At 40.0% G+C, this 23,480-nt stretch overlaps 1 protein-coding gene across 2 annotated transcripts in view; it reads right to left on the reverse strand.

The window, feature by feature from the left end:
• Positions 1–970: 970 nt before the first annotated feature.
• The window catches only part of GABRG2 (gamma-aminobutyric acid type A receptor subunit gamma2), a 193,790-nt gene continuing 171,280 nt past the window's right edge, over positions 971–23,480 (reverse strand). The window contains exons 9-10 of one of the 2 annotated variants that reach the window (XM_056516664.1): positions 13,492–13,515; positions 971–8,750 (exon numbers count right to left, since the gene is read on the reverse strand). In XM_056516664.1, the coding sequence (XP_056372639.1) occupies positions 8,475–8,750; positions 13,492–13,515 (300 nt within the window). In that variant the 3' untranslated portion in view covers positions 971–8,474. The remainder of the gene's footprint in view (positions 8,751–13,491; positions 13,516–23,480) is intronic. The other variant, XM_056516665.1, reaches the window with a different exon arrangement.

The raw sequence follows: 23,480 nt of genomic DNA on the forward strand, positions 1-23,480 counted from the left end.
TATAACTATAATTTAGTACTGATATTAAACAATGCAAACTTAGAAAATAAAGTTCATAGAACCTCTGTGTGTCTATTTCATTTAGGGTTATAATCACCGGTGCACATGACTAATATCAAAATAGTGCCATGTTTTGTCAGCCAGGGTGGAATAGCTTGGTGCTTACCATACAGCAATCAAAATATTCATTCACCTTTGGCCTGAACCTTCTCCCTAGTCTCTCACAATGCAGTACCTCTGAATCTTGCACAGTTTCCTGCCATCCATTAATGTCTATCTCTGGTCTGAACAGAGTCCACATTCTCTGCCTCTATGATATGTACACTATTGATTATCATTCATACCAAAACAAAAAAGAAGGCCTGTACAATCTTAATAGTGTTAAAATAGTTAGTGCACTTTGATTAATGATCAACATGTAATGTCACAATCTACACCATAAGCTACAGTATATAGTACTCTCTCCCTTAAAGTGAATTTGTCATCCCATCTGCGTGGCACAGACTAGTAGATAATGGTGCACTAAAATTAACGTAACCTTTTCTAAAGGGGAGGGCCTACGCAGAAGTCATAAAGTAAAAAAATTTTCGGAGCTTAAAGGGGCACTCCGCCCCTAGACATCTTATCCCCTATCCAAAGGATAGGGGATAAGATGTCTGATTGCGGGGTCCCACCACAGGGGACCCCCGCACTCTACCATGCGGCACACCCCCTGTAACGGCTTCCAGAACCGCTGGAGACCCTCAGGCTAATACCATCCCGACCACAGGGAAGGAAGATCATGACATCACAACTCCGCCCTGTGTGATGCCACACCTCGCCTCCTCAATGCAAGTCTATGGGAGGGGGCATGACAGCTGTCACACCCCCTCCCATAGACTTACATTGAGGGGGCAGGGTGTGAAGTCACACGGGGGCGGAGTCATGATGTCACGATCTTCCACCCCCGTGGTCGGGATGGTATTAGCCTGAGGGCCTACAGCGGTTCCGGAAGCCGTTACAGGTGGGTGCCGCATGGTAGAATGTGGGGGTCCCCAGCGGCGGGACCCCCACGATCTGACATTGTATCCCCTATCCTTTGGATAGGGGATAAGATGTCTAGGGGCGGAGTACCCCTTTAAGTGTCAAGGAGGCGGTGTGGGGCTGCTGATATGTTACAGAATTGGCACTTGGCCCTGCCTCCTTGACACTTCTGTAAAGGCCCTTAGTTTTAGAAAAGGTAACATTTAGTGTTATTGCACCATATCTGTCACTACTTGTCTACAGCTCACAGCATGCTGATGGGCTGACAGATCCACTTTAAGATAGTTTAATGCTTTGTAAGTTATAGAAACAAATAATACAGAAAGATGACAATTGCATAGCTGTGATCAAGCAATCTGAGCTGAATATTAAGGTTCCTTTTATGTTATTTTTGAAAAATCTCATTAAAAAAAATTGGATTAATAACACTTCTAATGAAATCTCAATGAACGTTGGGTTTTTGACCCAAACCAAACAACAGTAGAACAGATGTCAAATACATCATTTGTAAGGGGACATTTACACATGGGAAATCATGCCATGTGTTGATACCAAGTTCCCTTTCACAGAATTCTTTACATAAAACTTAAAAAGAGGCTTCAATTTTGGTAAACCAACCCTTACACACTATGATATGGAGTTACAAATACAGCAATTTTCGAATGTATTCTTATGGTATGGCATTTTTTAAATAATTTAATGTAATACATTAATAGTGTAGATACGCAATGGTAAGAGATTTCTGTTTATAATATCCTATATAGGCACTAATAAGCTTGAGAAAAACTACTTACATAGCGTCTCTATTTTATCTCTATGTAACCTTTGGAGTCGTGAGCACAAGTATGGTCTTATTAGAGGATTGCTCCAAATTTAACAACAACCTCGGTCTATAGAAGGAAAAATTTAGTTGATTTGCAATTTAATATAATTATGAAATCCTTAAAATTCCAAGAAAGGATTGATATATTGGGTCATGGATCATGATCTTCACTGAATAATCATGATACTAGGGGTCATCCATGTATAATAGAACAGAAATAAAACAACCCAGCTATACAGATAAATCATGTTTTCATATTGATTTTGACATAAAGGTGACTTCACCTATTCATAAGGACTGAGTGTTTCAATATCGTTAGTCAGAGAAGATAGTGAATAATGACTGAGAACTGGGAATTGAAGAGGATTTTTTTATATACCATGTATAAAATATTCATATAAAAGATTAGACATTTCCTGGTACTGTATGTATGTGGCAATCAATCGGGTCTTTTCTCACCTGATATGTGATGTAACAGATTTACTGGCATATAAAAGACAGATTTAATAAATTTCTTACTTTGTCAGTGCATAAGAGTTCATGTTTTTTTTTAAATATAATTACAGTTCATTGAGGGAACTAAATTACTTGCTCAATTACTTTACATTGAATGTAAACATATCCTACCTTCTGTTTTCTAAAAACATTGATCTCAAGCTGAGAAATTCTTTCTTAGGTCCTGATATACTGTATGTAGTGTAATTTAGGCTTGGTTCATTCTTGTCTAACTTTCTAAATTCCAACTTCCTAAATGTGAAAATATGGACAAATCTGAAAATATGAACCAGAATTGAGCAAAACTACAGTAAGGCTAGGTTTATACTATGGAATTTCACTCCAAAATTCTGGTGCAACAGAATCCCATTGCTGGCAATGAGGTTCTGCTGCACAGTGCATTCCACTGCCAAAAGAATAATCATATTTATTCTTTAGGCGGAATCCGCACTGAGGACATTGCAGTCATTGGCGAGGCCAATGTCTTCATAGTCCTAGTGTTGACTGATTCAGTCAGGTCTGGGCGAATCTCTGGCCGGATTTTGTCCAACCGGAAAATTGGTAATGTGACTGTATTCCAAAAACAATACAGCTCAGTTGCTAATTAATTTAGTCCACATAAATTAGTGTCGCTTCCATAGTGCACAGGTTGTTTGGCTATTAAAAAGACTAGGGTGACAAGTGACAGAGATCTTCTAGGACTGAATCCATCTATTAAGGGCAAAAGAAGCACTAATTTATGCAGACAAAATTAATTAGCAGCCAAGCCAACAGTTTTGCTTTTGGAAAAAAGTTAGGATAGGTTCACATTGCCGAATTTCTGTCCGGAAAAAATCCCGCCAGAGAGTTGCCCAGACCTGACTGAATCAGTAAAACGCTAGGACCATGATCTATATTGACTAAATGAATTAATGGCTGATTCATCAGACTGGACACAGTTACTGTAGTTTCACTTGTTTCTGCTGTTTCTTCCTGTTTACTTAAGGTAGTTCCCCTTAGGATAGGGCTACATATCATCTTGTAGACATTTGACATAAAACTGCAATGTTGGTATGGCAAAATTTGCCAATAAATTTCGGATTTTGCCAACTGTTATGTGATGGTAACTTTCAGGTTGTAACGTGACCACATTTACTTTCATTTAGCAATGCTAAACATAATCCAGCTTGAGCACAGATTGCTTGATGGCAGCCATAATACTGTGGGTAGGTCAAGATGCTTTTTACAATTCAGTACTTTTCCAATTGTTAGAGATTTAGTACCTTCCATCCTTTTTATTTATGTAACATAGCTGACTTGCCCAATAAAAGTTTTATTTAACATAGTTGGGATAATAATATTATAACCTAATCATGATTAAGGTGACAAATGGATAATGCAAAAAAACTAAAAAATGTATCTATATTATGATCATTTATTGTAATTTTTGGCAATATGGTAAGTACACTGAGGTAAATAAGGTAAAGTATTTATGGGTTGAGGTAAGATGAGGTAAGGCATTTAGGGTTAATTTTAGAGATACAAAAGGAGGAAAGATTCTTGAATTATGAGATTGATTGATTTTTTCAAAGAGAGTAAGGCAGAAAAAAAAATTACACCTTTGCTATTAGAAGGGAACATGATAATAATAAAAACATAATAATGTTAAATTCTTAAAAATCGAAACTATAGCATATTGTGTTGATTTTATGCAAAACATGGCACAGGTTTGTCTTGAGCACCAACTTCCTTAGCATGTAGAAAAATAAAAATAAAAGAATGATTATACCAAGCACATTTTATTGATATGTTTTTTAAATACTATGCAACTATAATATGCACAATTGAGTGAAAAAAGTGATCTTTTTTCAATGCCCTATAAATTCCTTTGTTCATTTTCTCTACTGTATTTATTGTAACCTGTGTCTTCTAAAATTGCTCTTTTCATTGTATTTTATACTGTTTTGGCTGTGTTTTGGCACATATATCTAGAGTAAAATCTCTTCCTTTTTGAAGAGACCATTCTCTTATCTAGGCCAGAATGCAGATTTTTACCTCCACAATATAGTTTGCATTTAACCTATGATTTTTGATTAGACCATCCAAACCCTTTTATAATGAAACTTTAATGTATAAATTCATTTAATGTAACAAACAAGTCCCATTATAAACATTTTAAGAGAATAGATTTCAGAGTAATACATTTGACATTTAATGGCTCTAACAATTTAGTTGTTGTGGATGCATTGGAAGCATGTTGGCACATGTTATTCATAACTACACAGTCTGTTTCTCACTACTTTGTGTGTGTATATATATATATATATATATATATATATATATATATATATATATATATATACATATACATACACACATTATCCTAAGGGTATATTCACATACTGTAGGTTTCTTTGTAGGTTTGTTTAAAAAAATTACTATTACTGAAATGAATTAATTAGTTAAATTGTTTTAAATAAATTTATTTTGGCAACAAGCATATGCTTTTCCGCAAGGCCCATTTAGCTAAATGGGACAGTTGGAGAAATTTCTAATCTGCTGTGTGTGAATTTACCCTAAAGAGAATGTTTTAATGGATCTGAAATAGGTGCAAATCTGAAGTATCCAATTAGAAAATTAGAAAAAATATTCAATCTTTTTACACACTTTTAAAGACGATCTAATCATAATCTAAAAAAAAAGCATGGTCTATCTTTGTCATTTCTTTTTGTTGCTACATGTTCACCATAACTGGAATTTAGCTAATCTATCTACTAGGGAGTATAGCCCTGTACAGTCACTTTTCTTCCAGAAATCATGCGATCTCTGCCAACTACCACCTAAAGTGTCACTATAATTTGGTTTAAAAATAAGTCTATCGATCATTTGGAAGTAACATTTTTTTAATCAATATGAAGACGTGATAATTATCTAGTTTTGCAGTTTTTCTTTGTACAGTTGTTGGTATTTGTCAAAGTTTCTTTTAATCTTTAAAAAAATATTAAATTCTGTTTTGTTTAGATTATTCAATAATTTTGTCTTTTTTTAATTGAAACTTTTGTTTAGCAAGATTAAAGTACAGTGTCAGTAGGAAAAAACTAACAGAAATGTATTTATGATGTTTAAAAGGTCATCAGAACTTAACATTTTCTGATGTTTAGGCTTATCAGAAAATTACTTATCAGAAATTGCTAATTGTCCTCAGAACCTTTTCAGTTATGACTGGTCTTTGATTCTGCAATTATGTAGCTTTGAACAGCAAAGCATGGAAACATTTTATCTTAAAGGAGTTGTCTGAGAAAACAAAAATAAAACTAGCTGCAGGAAATGTTATAAAATAAAATACAATGTTCACTTGATAAAGGAATTATCCAAGTTTGTATACCCAAGCCTAAAGAGAATATTTTAGTGGAGCTGAAATAGGTACAAATATGAAGTATCTAATTATAAAATTAGAAAAAAATATTCAATCTTATTACACACTTTGAAAGACAATCTAATTATAATCTAAATATAATGTAAAAAAAAAAAGCATGGTCTTACCTTGTCATTATTTTTGTTGCTACATGTTAACCATAACTGGAATTTAGCTAATCTATCTACTAGGGAGTATAGCCCTGTACTGTCATTTTTCTTCCAGTAATCATGCGATCTCTGCCAACTACCACCTAAAGTGTCACTATAATTTAGTATAAAAATAAGTCTATCGATCATTTAGAGGTTACATTTTTAAAATCAATATGAAGACATGATAATTATCTAGTTTTGCAGTTTTTCTTTGTACAGTTGTTAGTATTTGTTAAAGTTTCTTTTAATCTTTAAAAAAATATTAAATTCTGTTTTGTTTAGATTATTCGATAATTTAGTATTTTTTTATTGAAACTTTTGTTTAGCAATTTTAAAGTACAGTTTGACTTGCTTGTCAATAGCAAAACTAACAGAAATGTATTTATAATGTTTAAAAGGTCATCAAAACTTAACATTTTCTGATGTTTAGGCTTATCAGAAAATTACTTATCAGAAATTGCTAATGGTCCTCAGAACCTTTTCAGTTATGATTGGTCTTTGATTCTGCAATTATGTAGCTTTGAAAAGCAAAGCATGGAAATGTTTTATCTTAAAGGAGTTGTTTGAGAAAACAAAAATAAAACTAGCTGCAGGAAATGTTATAAAATAAAATACAATATTCACTTGATAAAGGAATCATCCAAGTTTGTATTCCCAAGCACCCAGTCTCCTCCGAGGTCCTCTTTTTCCTCATTCCTGTAACATGTCATGGGAACAGCAAATAATTGGCTGAGTAGGCAGTTCCTGTCTGCATGGTGTGTATCAGGTAGGAGAAATAATAGCACCGAGGCAGAGACTAGGTGATTGAATATATATGGAAGTGGAGAGGGGGGAGGGGCAGGATGGGTAAATATACTGCTTTAATTTCACTGGAGCCTGAGCCTCTTATGGAAACCTTCCCTGTCTGGGAACCTCCTTTAAGAATTATTGGTTTTCATCAGAATAGGCCAGAAATATTAAATTTGTATCCCTGCCGATCAGTTTGAAGAGCCAAAAGGCAGTTTTGCAGTAATTTGTACCACCACTGTAAATAGTACAGTTTGTAAGTATGAGCAGATGTCAAGACTGAAGAGAATGCAGCTCTAGCTCCAAAGCTCCAGTGGTCTCCACCTGACTTTCTTCTATTCCCTAAAGCAATGATGCATCGCATTGACTTGTTATCACTGTAGCCAATCACTGACCTTAGCATTGATGCTGGCATATATGGCGGAGACCGATGCAGTTAAGGTGTTGATGCAGTGATCATATGTCAGGAAGTAAAGACCATCAGGAACCACCAGATAAAGGGCAGTGGAGCGGAAAGAGGATTAAACAGGTAAGTATTGTTTGGTAAGTGTTTTTTAACTTTATAATATTCCCTACAGTTAGTTGAATTTCTTGTCATCCCAGACAATTGTTTAATTGATCTCTAAGTGTCCAGAAGCTGAAAACCCTAATCATCTGCTATTATAACCAGGGAAATTTGCAGGTAGACATACTGCTCCCAAAATTGGCCACATGGTTATTGTTGAGTCCTCCAGAGTGCGAGCCGTTTTTTTACTGAGGATAATTCATTATGCAAAAGACAAATAGCTCCATTAGTTGAGAAATAGCTCCAACAAAGTCAATGAGATGTGTAGATCAGTGCTTCAATGGTCCAGCTTTCAACCAAGAAGAAATCCTTTCTACCAAGATTTGTATGTTATCGCATTGCTAAATGGTTACTTCTTAGGCTACACAAAAGAGTTGCAATTGGCTGAAATAACTCTTCAATGAAAGACTATTATTAACATAAATACAAAGGAATAGGCTAATAGAAGAAATCCAAACATTTAAGTTCTTACTAATTTGATCATACCTTTGGCAGGTATTGTAAGACTCTAAAAATAAAAACCCAGGAATGAAGTTTTCTTGGTACTCATTTCCTTAAGGCATGTGTAATGGTACCCAGGAAAGTGCAGGAATTATTTAGTTTTCATGCATGACATAGGTGGCTATGGTTAAACAATTAGAGTGAACTGATAAGATTGTTTACCTAAAATAGCACAGGCAGACATACAAAGAAAGCATAACACTGTGTGGTATAGTCCATTTGCTTTGTGTTGGCCTCAGAGGATGCATGCATTATCTTATGCACTACAGGGTTTAAGGTATTAAAATATTTACATCATTTTACATGTGCTCTCCAACTGGACAGTGAATATCTCTTAATGTTATAAAAAAAAAGTATTTTAAGTTTTAGCTTTATAGACAAGTTGTAATATCGCAATGTAATAAATACTACTATTGTAATGCAATGATAGATTTATGTCATGTTCAAATGTTGGCATGTTATGATCTGCCAAACAGCATTTCCATAGAAGCTGTCTCTTATCTCTAATTCCCTATAATGCTTATACAGTGAAGCAGGCTTAACCAATATCTGACCGATCAGATCCACTGTCTCAGTTGTCATGTAATACCAGCTTATGGCACTCAATAAATTGAATAAACCGATAAAATGTGCATTGGTGCTGTACACAAACCATAATACTTCTTAAATGAAAAATATTTATGCTTCATAAGGCCTGTGTCGCATATCCATTCCAGCGGCATATTTTCTTTTCTTTTAAAGATAAAGATACGATACCCAATAAACCAAATTAAATAAGCAGAAAGCAGTTGGGAAGAAAATTCGGGAATACGAGTCAATTTTTGCAACACGAATATGTATTCTTCCATGTCTCCAAGCACCAGTTCGGCAATCCTCAAAACAGCAGAAGAAACTGGCACAATCTTTTCCATCAAGACACTCATAACCATATTCTTCATCTCTTTCTTGCAGATGTGTGGCATTATTCATCTGAATAGTTGCTGATCGAGGACGAATATCAATTGTTGGAGCCTGATGATACATGATAAAAAAAATGTAAGAGGCACTAGAATATAGATGGAATAAGATGCCCACATTTAAATGTAAACAATAAAAAAGGTTTCAAATGTTATAATCTGCAACCCACATATAGTGGTTTATAAGATTAATAGATTTGTCAGGACTGGTTTACTATCTAATGTGTATGGTGGTTTCCGAAATCTTCTCTAATGGCAGATGTCTAGGAAGAAAAGGTTTAGGCATATTCAATTTTAACTGTCTAATCCTTTTGTTCTCACTAAATATGCCACCACCAGAAGCATCTGGCAGCCACTGTCTCCCCGTCTCATTGAGAACACGTGTTAGCCAAACCAAATGCCTGTGTATAGAGGGTTATGGGAGAAAGCTTTCAACCAAACAAGAGTTTCACCAACAGCTATTTTATGTAAGCATTATAGGTTAGTAGTAGACTTGTAGATTAGGAATAATACTGTAAAATATAAAATATTTATAGTTTTCACTGCTACCATTGTTCAATTATATTTGTTAATATTTTTACCATTGTATTGGCTACTTACCCGATTTTAACTTACTCCAATAAAAACATTAAAAAATAAGAGCAAACATGCATAGCATTTTTTTTTACTTTATTGAGCTATGCTCACACATTGTTTTTGAGACTCATTTTGAGCCATAAACAGTTGAAAAAATGGACCATAAGGATGAAGCTTCCCTTTTTTTTTAGCCATTTACTTCTCCAAAATTTGCAGAATTTACTGTGTAAACATGGCCTAATTCACTCTCCTAGACTCTTAGATAATTATATAAAATTTTTGATACATATTTTTCGATTTTTAAAAAAAGATTTTACACCTAATTTTTTATCGTGCTATGAAGAGAAAAAATGTTGAGAACCCTGCTGTTGGAAAAGAAGAAAAAAAACTTTGAATAACTTTTTAATTATAATAAACTATGAATGTAAGTAAAATATGCCCAAAAAGTTAAAAAGAGTTTAAAAAATGGTGACATATATATATATCATACCAATTTGTTAATCCTCATTTTTACTAGTTTTATACATCGTTTCATTACTAGTAATAACAAAGGACTACAATAATTGCAATTTAAATATAAATTACAATCATAAATTACTACGGTAGCTCTACTATACTTTAATACTTGCAAAAATATGGGCGAATGCATTTTTCCTGTTTATTATCTTATTTAAATAATAAAATATGGTGCGTTATAATAAAATAACTTGGTTTATGATAGAAATGAGTAACTTCATATCTCCGATTTCAAGAATTCGCCCATATCGATTATAAAGGCTAAAAAGAGAATGAATGTTATGACCAAGGTGCTCTGCAGCTCAAGTGATCACACCAATCATCTGCAATTCTGCCCTATGGGTAGCATCACAATGTTGATTTTTCAGCTGTGGCTTTCTATAGGGTCATTTTTTTTCTTGACTTGTTTGAGAGCAATTTCTAACATACTCTTGTCAAAAAATTAGCAATTTCAGTTTCCAAAATACTACTTGAAATTATGGAATAGATTTCTTTTTCTACAATAGGTGTTCGTGGGACAACACTCATATCAATAAAGATATCGTTTTGAATAAAGCTTTGCTGGTTGCTGATGAAATGGGGACATCACTAAAGTGCATCCTCCAGTGAGAATTCATGCATATCAATGCAATCCCACTTACAGTGACACTGCTGAAAAATCTATGACACTGCCCTGAATAAGAAAAATATCATTAATATTAAATTAAACATTTAAAGAGGTGGAGATGCTCTAAAAGAATATACTAGGAAATGTCATAAATAGGTATTTTGAATAGAATTATTATTGCCTTTAGATGTAGGAATGCTATAAGAAAACTATCTGAACTATAATAAGTTTTTAGACCTTTTAGGTGATACTTGCAGAGCTGCAGTAAGAAATTCTGGGACCATACAACTAATATGTGTGGACTCAATGTAATGCATAATCAACCGAGGCCAAAAGATGTATAAATTGGGGGTGGATAATGTGGCACATATAATACCCCTCCGTTGTACCCTATGAGGAATAACTTAACGGGAACCCACTGTGTCACCATGAAAATACAATCTCATCTACAGGCCTCATATTATAGGGTAAGAAAAAATTAGAAGATTGATGTATATTTTGTTGAAAAATATCCAGTATACAACTTGTATTTTATCATTCTTGGCTAAAAACTATATATTAACCTGCTAAGTCTATGGGATTTTTTGATTATCCGTTATGACCCGTTATGAATGACGTTAATTGTGAAGGAAGACAAAACGGCACATGCACAAATTTTTCATCCGTCACAAGAAATGGATAAATTAACGGATGTTATTTTCTAACATTGAAGTCTATGGCAAACAGATGAGCCTTTATGTCATCCGTTTGCACCAGGTTTATAATATCCATTATTACTTCTGAGACTCGATGTGATTAGAAGTTGTTAAACAGGGGAGCAGGCGGCATGCTGCTCTCCCCTGCGATGTACAATGTATTTAGTTTCATTTTTAAATTCCCCACCGGGAGCCCTGAATGTCCGGTACTGAGGAGCCATTCAGGGCTCCCGGCGGGGTTTTCAAATAGAAGCGCTGCAGTGGGGAATGATATATGGAATCGCTGGGGGGGGTATATGTCTGGCCCCCACAGCGCTTCTATATATCTTGCCCCCCTGCAGCGCATTTATATATGTTCCCCCGCAGCGCATATACATGGTCCCCCCCCAGCGCATTTATACATGTTCCCCCTGCAGCGTATATATATATATATATATGTTCCCCACGCAGCACATATATATGTTCCTCTGCAGCGCTATCATATAGCCCCCGGCAGTGCTATGAATGAAAAGTATTCTACAGCAGGCATCAGGCCAGCGCAATGTGCTGCTGAAAGAATACTTTTCATACATATTAGTGCTGCAGCGGCATTTGATTATAGAATCGCTGTGGGGGCCAGACATATGGCTATATGTCAGACCCCTGCAGCGCATCTATATACAAATGCTGCTGCAGTGCAAATGGCAAGTATTCTTTCAGCAGCACATTGCGCTGGCCTGATGAGCTGCTGTAGAATACTTTTCATTCATAATGCTGCAGCGGCATTTGATTATAGAAGCGCTGTGGTGGCCAGACATATTGATATATCTGGCCCCTGCAGCGCATCTATATACAGATGCTGCTGCATCTCTATGAATGACAAGTATTCTTTCAGCAGCACATGGTGCCGGGTAGATGCGCTGCTGTAGGATACTTTTCATTCATAGTGCTGCTGGGGGCTTATGATAGCACTGGGGGGGAACATATATATGCGCTGTGGGGGAAACATATATATGCGCTGCGGAGGGAACATACATATGCCCTGCTGGGGGAACATATATAAATGTGCTGCGGGGGGAAGATAGAAAGAAGTGCATTCTATATATCTTTCTCCACTGCAGCACTTCAATTTGAAAACCCCGCCGGGAGCCCTGAATGGCTCCTCACTACCGGCCATTCAGGGCTCCCAGCGGGAATTTAAAAATTAAAGTAAATTCACCATACATCGCAGGGGAGTCGAGCATGCCATCCGCTCCCCTGTTTAATAACTTATAATCACATTGGGTCTCTGAAGTGGGACCCAGTGCGGTCAATCCCTCAGCCCCTGTACTACAACCCCCATCATGGAACAGAGTCTGTTCCGTGATGGGGGTAGTAGTACAAACACTAATGTAGCCTCCCCAGCCACCCGCAGACTCCCACAGATGGAGAACTACTACTCCCATCATGGAAACAAGTCTGTTCCATGATGGGAGTAGTAGTAGCCCCGGCTGTGGGAGTCTGTAGGCAGAGGTGTGAAAATGGCCATACATGAGGGATGTTAAAATGGGTCTTAACGGATGAATATTTATTCAGCCATTAGCACCCATTATTTCATTCATTATTATACATCCGTTTTTACACAGAAAACAGATGTTTAATAACGGATGAATGTTCATAGTGTGAAAGGAGCCTAACAAGGGAACCATTGGCCAAGCAAAGTGACTTAATAGTATAAATGTCTCACAAGCTTCTAGTAGGGCTTTGTGCAGTTAATTTTCTACAATGAACAGGATCCTACTATGACAAATTCACCTATTTTACCACATTTTATCTTGGTCACCATTAGGCATCTACTGTGCATGCCATAAAGTTAGATTAATTTAATTAGATTTTTATTTTATAGGTGATTTCTGGCCGCACGCTCTTTTTTCCTTGAATGCAGTACCAAGCGTACTGTCTTGTCGATGGCCTTGGATCCTATCCTTCCTGCATTCCTATAGCGAAAGGAAATGTGTTTGTTTTTTAGTGGATTTAAAATATGCAGTATGTAATTTTCTAATATATTCCTTAACAGCACTCAAAAGGCTTTGTGTAAGCTGCAGGCAAGATTTTGCAAATGATAGACATAAGGCTTTACAGGTTTGCATCATTCGTATAATGGCACATTTGTGTGGTGCAACAAGAATGAGATGATAAATTACTTTTGTGTCATAATAATAGATGATTACTATCCAATCTCTGATCGAACAAGAGTGATGTTTCAGTAATGCTGCTGAATGAACTTTTGAAAGTTATAACAGATACAGTATTGTGTCAGAAATAAACATCCTATCTTGATCTTGAAAAAAAAAGCAAATAAGTTGCTATGACAATCAGAATTTGGGCTCTAAGTTCAATTCAGCAGACACATGCAGTGAATGTCCATTCCATAAACAATATACCTTGAAGGAAAACATCCAGAGAAGCTTTTGTTGTATAGATAAGAAAAGAAAATAAGACTTTAGGAGAAAAAAAGAACATAAAATCCGTAATGAAAAAAATAAATGAAAGGCAGTTTTAAACAGATAAATATGGGACACAAAATTATTTAAAAGTTTGTATTGATTATTTTTAAAGTACTATCCGTAATACATGCTTCAGATAGGCCATGATTAAGGATCTGTACCAAAGGGCCCACCCTGATGTATTATGAAAGCGCAGCAGTATGTTGCATGTGCATGTGTATGTTGGCTATTAACACGTGGTCAGTAATGGACTGACCCTCTAAACCCCTAACGACAACAACAATAATAATAGCCTTTAATGGGGATCAATGTGTATTCCCAAAAATACCTCCAAACCTTTAGAAAAGGTTTTCTAAGATGTGCATACCAGTGAAGAAGACAATGCTCAATCTCATTTATGTAAAAACAACATACTTTACCCTATTCATTTTATTCACATACTCATCATGGCTTAAGCCTTTACCCTAAGCCTTTGCAATGTGAAAGGTTTCAAATTTGGGTTTCTTTTTTTCGGGACAACTTGTCCAAAAACAATGGAGTGATAACTATTCATGAACAAATTGTAAAACCATAATGAATCATAAAAATGTATATGTCTATAGATCAGAATAATTATATGAAATCATGAGCAGCATTCACTGTGAACAGTAAAATGATTAGAATAACAATAACATTAACCAGTACAAGTTTCTCCAGCTTGCAAAAATAAAACCACATGGGGGAGATTTATCAATCTAAGTGAGAGAAAAACTGGAGGGATTTTCCCACAACAACCAATCACAGCTCAGCTTTCACTTTACCAGAGCTCGTTATGCAAGGAAAGCTGAGCTGTGATTGGTTGTTAAATCACTCCAGTTTTTCCCTCACACAGATTGAGAAATCTGGGCCAAAAATTATTTCTTTGTATAAATGCAAGAAAAATGTCCCCTATTTTCAGGGCTCAAGTCCTGCTGTAACACATGGGAATGAAGTCCCTGCACATTTTCCACAGCAGGAACACTATTCCTATTAGCAGAAGTCCTGAGGACAAGCCTTTGAGTGGATATCTTGGGTGAGTTCCCACAATTTTTCCCCAGGACTTGACCCCTGCTTATTTTTATTGATTGTCTGGAAATTTGTGGACAATCCTGAGTTTAATTATGAACGAACAACATTGCTGGGTTCTTAGCCCAAAAGAAACTAATCCTTAACAACTATGCTTTTTTAAAAAAAAATGTATACAGTAAAACATGTGGTCTCCGTCCGTTAAATAAATATAAACACAAACAAATATAAAAATAAGAAAAAAGAAAAAAACAAAAACGTCATATATTTATTTATTTTACCTAGAGAATAAGTAAAGTGCATATTTTACCAACATCAGTGACTTGATACTTGTGCCTATCATTAATATAATTACAAAAGAAACAGAAACATATTCCAAGTTATTGTAATGTATATTTTTATATGTGATAAAACTATGTGTATATTTAAGGAATTAATGCCAGTTTTCTGGAACAGTTACAAGGGGATCAACTCGTTGGCTCCGGCCACACACGCTGACCGTGAGCACATGGTCCCGTTACCTGGGCTGCCGGCGGGGCTGGGATTCGCATTGTGGGACACGCTCACATGTGAGCCCCAGTCTGTCACTGACCTGGTGCTTCTCCTGCCCCAGCATCTGCCTCTCTGCTCTGGCACGCGTGTCCCTGTCCCCTAGGGCGTGCACGTGCCGGAGCTTTAAGATTTAAAGGGTAATTCACCTGTGGCTCATTGATAAATTCCTCCACCCTCCTCACTTCCCTGTCTTTGTTGCCTTGAGCATTAGAGAAAGCATTCCTGAGAGTTGCCTAACCGTGTATCTGATCCTTTACTCTGTGGCTTGACCATGCTCCTCTACCGACTGCCTACTGACCTCCTGCTACGTCCTGACTACGCTACTTTGCCGCCTGCCTTGACCTTCTGCTATCCTGACTACGAGCTGCCTTATCCCTCCTGTGCCTCACATCTCCTCAGCCGCCTGTGTGGTCGAGCCATGCCAAGGGTAGTAAGTTCAGTTCTGCGGCCCTCTCGCTCTCATACTGGAAAATTCCAGATCCTTGTCCTTTTATACAATCTGTCTCTTCCTAAAATGTTTTGTCTTCTAACATCTCATCTTGGCGTCATTCCAAGGTTTCCATCTTAGTCACGAGCAGATAGCAAGATCAGGAACATGACATCAGGAACATGGTGTATAGTTTCTTCTGCTATGTCAAGGAAATTCTTCAGTTGTTGACTACGCGGTTCAATTCCACACTCTAGCCTCCGAACTAGCATGGAATGATGAGGCCTTGTGTGCCACATTCAAAAAAGGACTGTCTAACAGGATTAAAGATGCCCTTGCTGCACATGATCCTTCATCTTCTTTGACTGAACTTATCCACTTGGCCACACGTATTGATGTGCGTTTTGCCAAAAGGCAGGAAGAACTGCGGTTAGATAGGGAACCTGCACGAACACGGAGATATTCTCGCCTGGCACCTGTGTTTCAACGTCCACCTCTACAGTTTCCTGTGCCTCTTGCCGAAGAAGCTATACAAGTGGATGATTCCCGTCTTACGCAACACGAGAGATCACGACGACACAGTGAGAATTTGTGCTTGTATTGTGCTAGCCTCGACCACTTCCTCAAAGACTGTTCTGTACTGTTCCAGTATCTGGGAAAACGCTCACAACTAGGGCACGAAGGAGAGGCATCCCTAGGTGTGAATACCACCTCTCCTCGCTTAACTATTTCTGTACAAGTCTTTGCTTGCTTCTACCAAGTCTTCCTTCAGTGCTACAGCATTTTTGGATTCTGGATCAGCAGGTGACCTTATTGATGCTTCTTTGGTCCACAAGTATCATCTTCCTGTCACTCGGTTTGCCAAGCCCTTGTTCATCTCCTCTGTTAATGGACAAAATCTGGACTGTATGGTTCACTTCTGTACTGAATCTCTTGTCATGCAAGTGGGTTTATTGCATAAAGAAAAGATTGAATTCTATGTACTACCACACTGTACTTCCTTGGCTGCATCGCTATTCTCCACACCTGGATTGGAGAACTGGAGAAATTATTCGCTGGGGACAATCCTGTCAAAATCTTAGCCTCCAATCAGTTCAGTCTAAAATAATTTTTCGTCCTCCTCCTTTACCTGGTCTGCCTCCAACATATCAAGATTTCTCTGACGTTTTCTGCAAGAAACAGGCTAAGTCTCTGCCTCCACATCGTCCTTACGATTGCCCTATTGATCTTCTGCCTGGTACCACTCCTCTTTGTGGAAGGATATACCCTCTATGGGTTCCTGAGACCAAAGCCATCGCTGAGAATATCCAGGAGAATCTCAAAAAGGTATTTATCCATAAGTCCTGTTGGAGCTGGTTTCTTCTTTGTTGGAAAGAAGGATGGCTAACTCCGTCTATGCCTTGACTACAGGTAACTTAACAAAATGATCGTCAAGAACCGTTACCCTCTACCTCTTGTCTCAGAACTTTTTGACCATCTAAGTGGTGAAAAAGTCTTCTCCAAATTGGACTTACGTGGAGCGTATAACCTCATTCGTATCCACAAGGGAGATGAATGGAAAATGGCCTTCAATACTTGTGACGGACATTTTGAGTTCCTAGTAATGCCATTTGGTCTCTGCAATGCTCTAGCCATTTTTCAAGAGTTTGTCAATGATATCTTCTGGGATCTTCTCTACACGTGTTGTCGTGTATCTAGAGGACATCCTGATCTTCTCTTCCAACTTAGAGGAGCATCGTACTCATGTTCGTCTGGTTCTTCAGTGATTACAGAAGAATCATCTCTACGCCAAACTGGAGAAATGCCTGCTCAAGAAATCTAGTCTTCCATTTCTTGGCTACATTGTCTCTCACCAGCGCCTGCAGATGGATCCAGATAAATTGTCTGAAAGTATTGGATTGGCCATGACCTTCGGGCCTACGTGCTATGCAACGCTTTCTGGGATTCGCAAACTATTATCGTCAATTTATCCCACATTTTTCATCCTTGGTTGTGCCAATTGTGGCTCTCACAAAGAAGGCATCTAATCCTAAGTCTTGGCCTCAAGAGGCTGAAGAGGCCTTCTCCCATTTAAAGTCTGCATTTGCCTCTGCTCCCTTGCTTACAAGACCTGATCCGAAGAAGCCCTTTGCTTTGGAGGTTGATGCCTCATCTATTGGAGCGGGTGCCGTTCTTACATATAAAAACGCCAAGGGCAAGACTGTTACTTGTGGGTTCTTCTCCAAGACCTCCTCTCCTGCTGAGAGGAATTACTCAATTGAGATTTGGAGGAATGGCGACATTTATTGGAAGGTTCTTCTCATCTGGTCAGCATCTACTCCGACCATAAGAATCTTCTATACCTTCTGTAACACTCACGTTTCTGTAGACAGGAACTCCGGTGTATGTGGATCCGCTGAACCCGTGTGGCAGATGACTTGGACCGTACCAGGGAATGGAGTCTAAGGTGCCGCTGGTTTTCACCAGCCCCCGCCGCAAAGCGGGATGGACTTGCAGCTGCAGGCAACACCCATGGCGCTACCCCTGGCACGGCTCGACCACACAGGCGGTTGAGAAGATGCGAGGCACAGGAGGGATGAAGCAACTCATAGTCTGGATAGCAGAAGGTCAGGACAGGCGGCACAGTAGCGTAGTCAGGATGTAGCAGGAGTTGAGAAGGCAGCCGGAAGAGGAGCAAGGTCAAGTCACAAAAGCAGGAGATCTGGTACATGGCAAGGCAATACAAAGGAACGCTTTCTCTAGGGCACAAGGCAACAAAGATCCGGCAGAGAACTGAGGAGGATGGAGGAATTTATAACAAGCCACAGGTGGATTACACTAATGAGCGTACTGGCCCTTTAAATCTTCAAGCTCCGGTGAGCGCACGCCCTAAGGGACGGGGACACATGTGCCGGAGCAGAGAGGCGGAGGCAGAGGCAGGAGAAACACCCGGAGACTGACGGACTGGGACTCGCATGCATGTGCGTCCCGTGATGCGAGTCCCAGCCCCGTCGGCAGCGGAAGGTAAGGGGACCATGCGCTCAGGCCAGCGTGTGTGGCCGGAGCGCATAGCGTAACACCTTCAGTCTGCTCAGCATTTGAACCCCCTGCCAGGCAAGATGGTCACTGTTCTTTTCCAGGTTCAACTTCTTCATTCACTTCTGTCCAGCAGACAAGAACATCAGGGCTTATGTTATGTATGTAATTTTTTTGTTGATCGACTGGGAGGGTTACGGTCCTGAGGAGAGATCTTGGGAGTCTGAGGAGAATATCCTGAACCGTGACCTTCTCAGGAGTTTTCTGGTGGGGGACACCAAAGCGGGGGTACTGTTACGTTATGCGCTCCGGCCTCACACGTTGGCCGTGAGCGCATGCTCCCGTTACCTGCTGCTGCCGGCTGGGCTGGGGCTCGCATCGCGAGCCCCAGTCTGTCACTCACTTGGTGCTTCTTCTGCCCCAGCCACTGCATCTCTGCTCCAGCATGCGTGTCCCCGTCCCCTAGGGCGCACACATGCCAGAGCTTTAATATTTAAAGGGCCAGTGTGCTCATTAGTGTAATTCATCTGTGGCTCATTGATAAATTCCTCATAACTCCTCACTTCCCTGCCGGATCTTTGTTGCCTGGTGCCTGAGAGAAAGTGAGTTGCCTTACCGTGTATCTAATCCTTTACTATGTGACTTGACCTTGCTCCTCTTCCGTCTGCCTACTGACCTCCTGCTACGCCCTGACTACGCTACTTTACCGCCTGCCTTGACCTTCTGCTATCCTGACTACAAGCTGCCTTATCCCTCCTGTGCCTGGCATCTTCTCAGCCGTTTCTGTGGTTGAGCCATGCCAGGGGTAGCGACCTGGGTGCCGCCTGCCGCAGCAAGTCCATCCCGCTTTGCGGTGGGCTCTGGTGAAAACCAGAAGCACCTTTAACTCTGCTCCCTGGTATGGTCCGAGTCATCTGCCGCACAGGTCCATCAGATCCACATCCACAAGAGTTCCTGTCTTCTGAAACGTGGGTGTTACACACCTGAGATATTACAGTATATCATTATACTGCGTGACAAGAAACAGCATCCCTGGTTGAAAGAAGAATGTTAAGTAAAGTGATAAAACCAAAAGATTTTGATTATGTGATGTTGTCAACCAACTGACCACAAAATGTCTAGTTGGCAAGGCAATGCTACATGAAACTAGGTGACAGGATATTCACCTCATATGACATGTATTGGCTTTTGAAATTAAAGACTCTAGTACCTACAGTGCTAAATGAGTATTTGAGGGAACCTCCTAAACAAGAAACAATAGAGAAATCTGGGGTATGACTGACAATTACAGTTACTGAATAAAAAACATATAACCCAAACACATTACAAAATACATCAGATAACGTGACATACAATTATAGACACATCACTATCTACACAACGCTTGTGTTCATAGGTGGAAAAAAATTGTCCCACCTTCACAATATTTTTGTTGCACTTCGTTATAGTTAAACTGCTGTATCTATCACAAATAGTTTTGTATTGCACAGTGAAAGAACAGACCACATTTAACATATTCAACCACATACGTAGTGAATTAAAAATAAGCTGGAGGTAAGTCAATAATACCAATACAGTAGAGTGATGGCTAGTGAGCACCTATCCCTACACTCTCTTTCAATCCCTACTGTATATTGCTTGTAAATCCCTAAGTACACCTCACCCCAGCTCTGTGGCACGTAACTGGGGCACTCGCCCTAGAAAGGGAAACCCCTGCCGCCATTGCCACTTTATCCATCCAGACGTAACTACCTGTATGTGAGACTCTCCCTGACGAGCTGAACGAGCAAAATGCTGTGTAGGAGACCAGGTTTATCGTTACATTTGCACATCTACTGTATATGCCTATTCCACTTTACCCTTTGTATCTTGCACTTTTTATATGTTATGTTCCCTAGCTGTACATTTGGAACAGGGACTGGGCAGAGTAACCTACAGGGTCCTGAGGCATGTGGGGGGGGGTCACCCTTTCTATATTTTGTAATCAACGGGGGGGGGGGGTTACCCTTTCTGTATTTTGAAATCTGTTGTGGTTAGATGTTTTTTTATCCAATAACTTCACATTAATGGTTAAGTATTATAATTGTCAGTCAAACCCATGATTTCTCTATTGTTTCTATATTTATGAGGTGGGGTCTCTCTCTCTCTCTCTCTCTCTCTCTCTCTCTCTCTATATATATATATATATATATACATATATATATATATATATATATATATATATCTTATGCAGAAAACTACAATAAGCAAATACTCTATGGTTATGAATAGGGATGTCCCGATACCATTTTTTTTAAGACTGAGTACGAGTACCGATACTTTAACTCTAGTACTCGTCGATACCAAGTACGAGTACTTATATTATAAATGGAATCTGACACCAGGGTGACCCGGTTTCTGGCGCTGTTTACCGTGCTGATATGTAGGTTCCTTGTTGTGTACAATGGAGGCGGCTGCTGTAGTATGAGCCAAGATTTCTCTCTTCTCCATATGACAGAACAGGTAATTTGCATTGGTGGTGAGAACAATGTACACATGGTGAGCAGCGGTAGAAACCAGGTCACCTGCACTATCTACCTATAAATTCAAGTAGGTAGTTTCCCCTTGCAGACATTAACAGCAGCCCCCCGGCAGTCATTAGTAGCAGCCCCCCCTGTAGACAGCAACCCCCTCCCTGTAGACTGCAGGCCCACCTACATAAGTAGCAGTCCCCCTGTAGACCACAGCCCCCCAATTTAAACAGAAGGCCCCCCTTTAGACAGCAGCAGGGCCCCCCTTTAGACAGCAGCAGGGCCCCTCTTTAGACAGCAGCAGACCCCCCCTTTAGACAGCAGCAGGCCCCCCCCCTTTAGACAGCAGCAGGGCCCCCCTTTAAACAGAAGCAGGGCCCTCCTTTAGACAGCAGCAGGCCCCTCCCCCTTTAGACAGCAGCAGGGCCCCCCGTTTAGACAGCAGCAGGACCCCCTGTTTAGACAGCAACAGGGCCCCCCGTTTAGACAGCAGCAGCAGGGCCCCCAGGGTAGACACTAGCAGTCCCCCCCCCCTTTAGACTTTAGTAGCAGCCCCCTCCTTGCAGACAGCTCACCTGTGGCTGTCCTCTGTCGGGTGCTGCCGCTCCACTGCCCCGTTCTCCCATCCTCCGGTCCGTATCATGGCGTCCTATAGAGGAGCATGTGACATATACGTCACTCTGCTTCCTCCGTAGCATTACGCTGTGCGCAGGGGAGGAGGTGAAGTGACGTGTGTGTCACATGCTCCTCCATAGGACAACATGATACGGACCGGAGGACGAGAGAATGGGGCAGCAGAGCGGCAGCAGGTATCAGGCATGGTATCGGGGACATTAAACGAGTTCCAGATACCATGCAAATGGCTAGTATTTGCCCCGATACCGATACCAGTATTGGCATCGGGACATCCCTTGTTATGAACCTCCTAATCAAGAACTGAGACATTTTATATATCACTTTATATATCACTGCTCCTGGTTCCTGCTCCTGCCGACAAATAGTCACCGGAGCTGCTTGGAGGAAGATGTACTGCACTGGGTGAGAGGAAAGGGAAGCCTAATGCTATCACTGTGTGGGGGAGGGGGCTGGGAGTCCTGTTATGTGGGGGCTGGGGAGTAAATAGGGACCTGTCATGTAAGGGGGGGGGGGGTGAGGAGTAAGTAGGATCCTGTTAAGAGGTGGGGGGCTGGGGTGTATGTAGGGTCCTGTTATGTGAGGGGGGGCTGGGAAGTATGTAATGTCCTGTTATGTGGGGAGAGGGCAGTGGAGTATGTACGGTCCTGTTATGTGAGGGGGGTGGGAAGTATGTAGGGTCCTGTTATATGGGGAGGGGGGCTGGGGAGTAAATAGGGTCCTGTTACGTGAGGGAAGGGGGGGCTGGGGAGTAAGAAGGGTCATTTTATGTGAGGGAAGGGGGGGCTGGTGAGCAAGTAGGGTCCTGTGGGGGGCTGGGAAGTATGTGGGGTCCTGTTTTTTTAAGGGGGGGGGTTGTATGTAGAGTACTGTCATGTGGGGGGTGGGGTGCTGGGGAGTAAGTGGAGTATTGTTATTTGAGGGGGGTAGGGCTGGGAAGTAAGTTGTATATAGTTATGTGGGGGCTGCAGAGTAAGTGAAGTACTGTTATGTGAGGGGGGGCTGCTGGGGAGAAAGTGAAGTATTGTTATATGAGGGGGGGCTGGTTGCTTTGGATCCTTATTGGGACTTTGGACCCAGTCCCTCAGAGACTGTCTGCACCCTCTTTTGCTTGGTAACGTGATGTGATTCCTGCTATTGTTTTATATATATATATATATATATATATATATATATGTATATATATATATATATATATATATATATATATATATATATATATATATATACCCAAAATACCAACAGAGCAGCACATCCAAAGGGGTAGATAAATAAGAGCGGTGCCAGCAGCGATATAGCCCGGTCCAGGCAGTCACACATCCAGGGTAGTAATCCGCAGCACTCCAGGGGTAGGTGCAAAAATAAAGTGCTTTATTCCATACTAATACAGAGCAACGTTTCAGCTGCCATGCAGCCTTTCTCAAGCATGCTTGAGAAAGGCTGCATGGCAGCTGAAACGTTGCTCTGTATTAGTATGGAATAAAGCACTTTATTTTTGCACCCACCCCTGGAGTGCTGCGGATTACTACCCTGGATATATATATATATATATATATATATATATATATATATATATATATAGAAATCCCAGTTGAAGCAGCACCTCCTAATAATTGCTTTGAGTGGGTGCCTGTCACGATGCCGGCTGGCAGGTAGTGGATCCTCTGTGCCAGAGAGGGATTGGCGTGGACCGTGCTAGTGGACCGGTTCTAAGCCACTACTGGTTTTCACCAGAGCCCGCCGCA

This window comes from Hyla sarda, chromosome 4, assembly GCF_029499605.1.
Source record: "Hyla sarda isolate aHylSar1 chromosome 4, aHylSar1.hap1, whole genome shotgun sequence".
Lineage (NCBI taxonomy): Eukaryota > Metazoa > Chordata > Amphibia > Anura > Hylidae > Hyla > Hyla sarda.